General features: G+C 46.9%; 1 protein-coding gene across 1 annotated transcript in view; it reads left to right on the forward strand.

Moving 5' to 3' along the window:
* Positions 1–7,437, forward strand: part of Coq8b (coenzyme Q8B) — a 25,979-nt gene that overhangs the window by 4,975 nt on the left and 13,567 nt on the right. The window contains exons 6-10 of the mRNA XM_031385826.1: positions 1,469–1,591; positions 1,735–1,820; positions 3,823–3,963; positions 4,053–4,134; positions 5,176–5,269. Of these exons, the coding sequence (XP_031241686.1) occupies positions 1,469–1,591; positions 1,735–1,820; positions 3,823–3,963; positions 4,053–4,134; positions 5,176–5,269 (526 nt within the window). The remainder of the gene's footprint in view (positions 1–1,468; positions 1,592–1,734; positions 1,821–3,822; positions 3,964–4,052; positions 4,135–5,175; positions 5,270–7,437) is intronic.

Genomic DNA, 7,437 nt, shown 5'->3' on the forward strand with positions numbered 1-7,437 from the left:
TTCAAAATAAAAAAGGATTTGTTATTTTTAAAAGATAGGAAAGATTTTTTTTTTTGAGATATCTTTATATAGCCCTAGCTGTCCTGGTACTCACTCTGTAGACCAGGCTGGCCTCAAACTCACAGAGATCTGTCTACTGCTGCCTCCCAAGTACTAGAATTAAAGGCATGCACCACTATGCCTGGTTTGTGACTAAATTTTTGAAGATTCAACACGTCTGGGCTGCTCGGTGGTACTTACCCAGCATGTATGAACTCATATATGCTTGCAAGTTCAAACTCCAGTGCCACAAGATATAGTGAGCACTCTGAAGACAGCATTTCTGTGGCTTTCCTGTATTGATACTTTATTAGAGAGACTATACATGCAAATTTAATTCCTTAAAATAAATTTACTTACTTACTTACTTATTTACTAAGACAAGGTCTCTGTGTGTAGCCCTGGCTATCCTAGAACTTGCTATATTGACCAGGCTGGTCTTGAACTCACAAAGCTCCACCTCCAGAGTTCAAAGATTAAAGGTCTTAAATTTCTTTTTTTTTTTTAAAGATTTATTTATTATATGTAGGTACACTGTAGCTGTGTTTAGACAAAACAGAAGAGGCCATCAGATCTCATTATGGATAGTTGTGAGCCACCATGTGGTTGCTGGGATTTGAACTCAGGACCTCCGGAAGAGCAGTCAGTGCTCTTACCCGCTCAACCATCTCTCCTGTCCCCTAAAGGTCTTGCATGTCTGATCCTTTTGCTCAGGCTGCTTAAGTGCTGCGGTTTGAGGCGTCCCCTCCCACCACTGTGAGCACATCTGACTTCAGTGGTTCAATTTTACGTCAGGGGATGTGCCCATGTTGCAAGGTGTAGTAAGTGTGTGTTCAGGGCTGTGTAGACTCTGTCTCTTTCCCTTGAGTTCACACCTGGAGGAGGAGCTGCACTGTTGTGGAAATGTGCTTTTCTAGAAGTTGCCTCCTTGTCAGAGGGATGTGCTAGCGTATTTTCATCAGACATGTCTGTCTGAGTCCAAGTTGCTGCACCAAATTTACCAACACTTAATATTAGCATTTTTATGTTAATTAGCCTCTGGTGGCTGTGCAGTGGTGATGTAGTGATTAATAGATTCCCTTTTTTTTTTCTTTTTTTTTCCTTTTAATTTCCTCTAATGTCAGCACTCAGGAGCCAGCGGCAGGAGGATTTTCATGAGTTTGAGGCTATCCTGAGCTACATTGTAAGTTTTTAAAATAAAAAAGTTAAACTGGAAATGGTGTAAACTTTCCAAGTACACATTTAATCCCACCACTCCAGGAGGCAGAGGCACATAGGTTTCTAAGAGTTTGAGGTCAGCCTGGTCTAGCAGCCAAAGGTACATATGGGAGCTTGAGGCCAGCCTGGACTACATAGAGCTCTGTCAGCCCAGGGTACACAGGAAGGTTCTTTCTGTGCATGTGATACTGATGCTCACTTCTCACGGTAGAGGGCGTCTCTGGAGTGGGCTCCAGTCCTTTCCTCTCTGAGGCCAACGCTGAGAGGATCGTGCAGACTTTATGTACAGTCCGGGGGGCTGCCCTCAAGATCGGCCAAATGCTCAGCATCCAGGGTACAGTATGACCCTCAGCTCCTGGCCTGTGACCTCATTTCCACCCCACCCCACCCCACTTCACCCCACCCAGCCAGCAGCATGTTCACATGGAACCCCTCCCCATCCTTCTCACCAATCCCCTCATCCCACTGTCTCTCAAGACAACAGCTTCATCAGCCCCCAGCTTCAGCGAATCTTTGAGAGGGTCCGACAAAGTGCCGACTTTATGCCCCGCTGGCAGATGATGGTGAGTATCCAGTTTGGATGGATGGTGACATGGGATTACATAGCTCAACATGTAATCTACAAAACAGTTTATATTACATAAAGTTCTTAGACCTGTCCCTAACACACATGAATAACATGTAAGTTTGAGCTGTGGTTAATTTTAAAAGATCCTGCTAGGACATATGACACATACCTGTATAGTCTCAGCAGTTGGAGGTGGAAGCAGTAGGATCAGGAGTTCAGGGTCATCCCAAGCTACACAGACAATCCAAGGCTAGCCTGGGCTACCTTAGATGCCATCTCAAGCAAACAGTCAAAATTGAAGGAGACGTTATCCTTAAATAGGATGCCATCGAACCTGGCACTGAGAAGACAGGAGCTGTTCCGTAACTGTAGAGACCTGCCTTCCATCAGGATTCTGCTCCTTGCCACCTGCATGACCCAGGTAGTCGCCATGGCTCTCTGAGCCACTCTATAAACACACCGGAACCCAAAGGAAGCTCCTCTTCATCATTTTTTTTTTTTATGCCTTAATACTCTGGGACTCTAACAAGGAATGTTATCAATCTTCATTAACAATCTCCCTGGGTATGCTGATGCATACCTTTAATACCTGCCCTCAGGAGGCAATAGAAGGTGGATGTCCGTGAGCTTGGAGCCAGCCTGGTCTATATAACGTATTCCAGGCCAGTCAGGACCTCTCAGTGAGACCCTGCCTCAAAAAACAAACAAACAAACAAACAAAATCAATATAGGTATTCCTTCAGTGGGACGCCTTAGAGTCTTAGGAGTCGGTTCTCACTCTCCTAAACCAGTGGACTTTGATTTCCTCCACTCAAAGACAAAATGAAACCGTGGCATTTGTGTAATTGTAACTGTTAATCTCCTGTTGTAATTGTCGTCTCTGAGGCTTACTATCTCCACCTGCTAACCTAGGCCTAGTCCTGGAAGCTTCTAGCCTCTGTGTAACCTAATGCAGGCCTAGAATGTTTTTAGACTGAGACTTACTGCTGAATTAAGCTCACCCTTTCTTGTTTTTTCTGAACTCTGGCTGACTGGTTCAACTCAGCTGCCCTGCTCAAACTCCTCTCCCAGCTGACTGATTCAGTCTGGCTTCTCTCAGCTTCAGCCTCTGCTTAGCCTCTCACTCTAGCAGTCTGCTCTAATCTTCTGGCTCCTTCCCATTTCCCTGCTCGTTTTGTCCTTAGCTGTGGCTAGCCTGTTCTCTCCTCAGTCTGTCTCTTGTAACCCCGCCTCCTCCTCCCTCTGTGCTGCCCCACTCTCCTCTCCACTCACCGCACTGCTCTCCACGAACTCTGCTGGATCCTGGACTGGACTCTCTTCCCCTCCCTTAAGCATCATCCCTTTCCTCTCTCTTCTCGTGAGAGCTGGAGATCCTGTCCTGCCAAACCTTTCTCTGACTCCTCACCTTGTCTGCTGGTCAATTAGATATCGATTTCAAGCGAGGGTGCTTCCTTCTACAAAGTAACTTTATCTTCATTGTTTGGGATTAAAAGTGTGGCTGGGCGTAGGGCGCTCGACTTTAATCCCAGCACTTGGGAGGCAGAGGCAAGCGGATTTCTTAGTTCGAGGCCAGCCTGGTACAGCCAGAGACAGAGAAACCCTGTCTCGAAAAACAAAAAACAAAACAAAACAAAACAAAAACTAAAAACAAACAAACAAAACAAAAACAAAAAGTGAGTTCTAAGGGCCTGTCTGTATTCCAGCCAGAGGGACTAAAGGTGTATGCAAAGGGCTGAGCCACACTACAACTGGAAACAGGGCTTTTTGGTAAATAACACAGTTCCAAGGTTCACAGTGTGAAAGAGTATCCTGCAACACTCCTGGCTGGTTGGTCACCTGGGCCTCAGTTTCCACATCTGTAAGACGACATATCAGCCAAGAGTGAGCCCCAGGGTTGTTAACACAACACACTCCATAAAAAACACAGCACACCAGTACAGAGACTAAAGTCAGCTGCCTGGAACCATGATAGTAACTGTTATGCTTGCTCTTTTCAGAGAGTTCTAGAAGAGGAGCTAGGCAAGGACTGGCAAGACAAGATGGCCTCCCTCGAGGAAGTACCATTTGCTGCTGCCTCCATTGGGCAGGTACACCAAGGCGTGCTAAAGGATGGGACTGAGGTGGCTGTGAAGATCCAGGTGAGCAGAGGGGGTGGGTAGGACTGGGGGTGGGCACTGTGCTGTCCCCAAGGCGTGGGTGACTCCTGACCTCCCCTCCCTCCTGACAGTACCCAGGTGTTGCCCAGAGCATCCACAGTGATGTGCAGAACCTGCTGTCCCTGCTCAAGATGAGTGTGGGCCTGCCAGAAGGTGAGATGCCCCCTCCGTCCCCACCGCAGGAGGGATGCTTAAAGAGAGGAAGTGGGGCTAGACTGAGGAGAGACACATCGTAGGTGTACATACCTCACACGGGTGACAGGAGGATGCCAAGCAGGGGAAGTCCAGAGAGAATGCGTGTATGTGACATAGCTACAAAGAAAGAAGCCCAGATCAAATGCACAGACAGACAGACAGACAGACAGGTGTCAGTCTGCAGGGGAACCACAGAAGCAGAAGAGACAACTTGGTAGGCAGTATGTCTGTGTTGAGTCACATGAAGATGCAAGGTGTGCTTGTGGAAGAAAGGAAATAGAGAGACATAGGTAGCCCTTCAGGCAGAAACAAGAGCTGAAGATGGCTGTGGATGTAGTGTGCTAGAGTGCTTGTCTGGCAGGCTCGAGGCCCTGGGTTGATCTCTGGTACCAAATAGGGTGTGGTAGTACACACAGGACCCCCATGCTCAGGAGGGGAAGGTAGGAAGATCAGAAGTTCAAGGTCGTCCTTGGCTAAATGGCCAGTGAAAAGAGCTGCTTCTGGCTGGGGGCTGGGACAGATCCTGTTACAGAGCCAAGCCCAGGAGACAGGGTCTGGTGGCTCACACTTATAACCTTAGCACTGGGGAATCTGAGACAGGAGGATTGCCAAAATTTGTGGTTAACTCTGGACTACACAGAGAGATTCTATCTCAAATGTAAAGCCAAGCATTGCAGCAAGTCTGTGATCCAGGATTTGGGAGGTGGAAGCAGAAGGATCAGGAGGTCAAGATCAGCCTCGGCTGCTTACTGAGTTGGAGGCCAGCCTGGACTACGTAAGAGCCTGTCTTTAAAAAATAAATAAATAAAAAGAGGAGGAGGAGGAATGAAAAAAGTGTGTGTGGGGTGGTAGAAGTCTGAACAAAGGTGTGGAGGACAGTGAGAGACTTAGAAAGAAGTATATGAGGGACCAGGGAAGACATGGCAGGGAGCCTGAGAGTTCAGGTTGGGGACTGGCAGCAATCCTCAGCCACCATGGCTTGCCCCCCTCCTCTCCCAGGCCTGTTTGCTGAGCAGAGCCTGCAGACTTTGCAGCAGGAGCTGGCTTGGGAATGTGACTACCGCAGAGAAGCGACCTGTGCCCAGACCTTCAGGTAAGCTGACACCCCTGCAGGCTCCTGGGATTCCTGCCCTCTCTCCTGGGCTGGGCTGGGCTGGGCTGGGCTGGGCTGGATGTGGTACTCTCTAACCTCTGGCAGTCAGTATCCTCACGTATTCTCACGTGGTCTCTCTCAAATGCACATCTGCTCTGGTCTCACAAAGGGGGCTTAGATGGACCTGCTAACTGCGGAGGGAGCAGCATTCTGCAGCAGTAGGGAGAACACCAACTCCAGACTGCTCCTTCTACACACAGGCAGAGAAACAGTGTTACCATGTGGGAAGCTAGAGTCTCACTCTAGCTCTGGGGGGCATAGACCTTGAACTCATAGAGATCACCTGTGTCTGTCTCCCAAGTGGTGAGACTAAAGGCATATGTCACCATGCCACCTCAACCTTAATTAATTTATTTACTAAAGATTTATTTATTTATATATGTAAGTACACTATAGCTGTCTTCAGACACAGCAGAAGAGAGCATGGGATCGAATTACAGATGGTTGTGAGCCACCATGTGGTTGCTGGGAATTGAACTCAGGGGCTCTGGAAGAGCAGTCGGTGCTCTTAACCACTGAGCCATCTCTCCATCCCCTTAATTTATTTTTAAATTTTAATTTAAACCAAGTATAGTGATATATACCTCTAATCTTACCACTTGGCAATCAGAGGCAAGTGGATTTCTGTGAGTTCAAGCCCAGCCTCATTTACATTAGGGAGTTCCAGACCAGCCAGGGCTACATACTGAAACCCTGTTTCAAAATAACAATAACAACTCCTCAAAAAAATTCTAAAAAAAGAAATTTTTTTCTTGATTTATTATATATATGTGTGTGTGTGTGTGTGTGTGTGTGTGTGTGTGTATGTGTGAGTGCATTGTAGCTGTCTTCAAACACACCAGAAGAGGGCATCAGATCTCATTACAGATGGTTGTGAGTCACCATGTGGTTGCTGGGAGTTAAACTCAGGACCTTTGGAAGAGCAATCAGTGCTCTTAACCACTGAGCCGTCTCTCTACCCCCACCCCCAATTTATTTTTAGTTTGTTTTGTGTTTTGATTTTTTTACCTGTATATATGTCTGTGTAGCACATGCATGCAGTACACACAGAGACCAGAAGAGGGTGTTGAATTTATAGATGGCTGTGAGCCACCATGGATGCAGGGAATCAAACCTGCACGCTCTGGAAGAGCAGCCAGAGCTTTTTAACTTTTCATGTCCCTCAACCTTATTTTTTTTAAAGATTTATTTATTTTACTAATATGAGTACTGTAGCTGTCTTCAGACACACCAGAAGAAGGCATCAATCTCATTACAAATGGTTGTGAGCCACCATATGGTTGCTGGGAATTGAACTCAGGACTTCTGGAAGAGAAGTCGGCACTCTTAAGCACTGAGCCATCTCTCCAGCCCTCAACCTTATTTTTTGAGATAGCATCTCTTGCTGAACCTAGAACTCTGATTTTGCTAGCCTGGCTAGGCAGCACACCCCAGGGGTCCTCTCTATCCACCTCCTTGGTACTTGCTGCCATTCGTGGCTGTTTTACATGGTTCCAGGGCTCAGACCCTTATGTTGTATGGCAAGCAGCTTACCTGCTGAGCCATGTCCTCAACCCTCAAAAAACCCCACCACTGGCCTCCTTGATAAATTCTGTATGGACATTTATACTGTTGTATGCCTTCAGAATTTTCTAGAATGCTCAGAGCACCAATGTGTGCAAGTCCCGACCTGGAAACCTAAATCTATGAAGTCTGTTCAGGACGGTGGGTGAATAAGTTCAGGACGGTGGGTGAATAAGTTGCAATGGGGTTGTTTGGTTTTCTTTCTGAGATAGGGCCTCATTGTGTATCCCTGGCTGACCTCGAACTTGCATCAGTCATTCTGACTCTGCTTCCCACGTGCTGGGATGACGGCTGTGGTCTGGTACAGGCTATTATGGTGTCTTCAATATTACTGGTTGAATCTCTCTTTTTAAAAAAATTTAATTTAATTTAATTATTTTAAATATATGTGAGACTTTGGACTCCCCTGGAGCTGGAATTACAGGCAGTTGTGAGCTACCCAATCTGGGTGCTGGGAACAGAATTTGAGTCTTCTAGAAGAACAGTAAACGTGCTCCCCAGCTGCCAGGCCCTAACCAAATCCCTCCCCCACTCCTCCTCCTTTT

Source organism: Mastomys coucha, unplaced genomic scaffold (genome assembly GCF_008632895.1).
Source record: "Mastomys coucha isolate ucsf_1 unplaced genomic scaffold, UCSF_Mcou_1 pScaffold21, whole genome shotgun sequence".
NCBI lineage: Eukaryota > Metazoa > Chordata > Mammalia > Rodentia > Muridae > Mastomys > Mastomys coucha.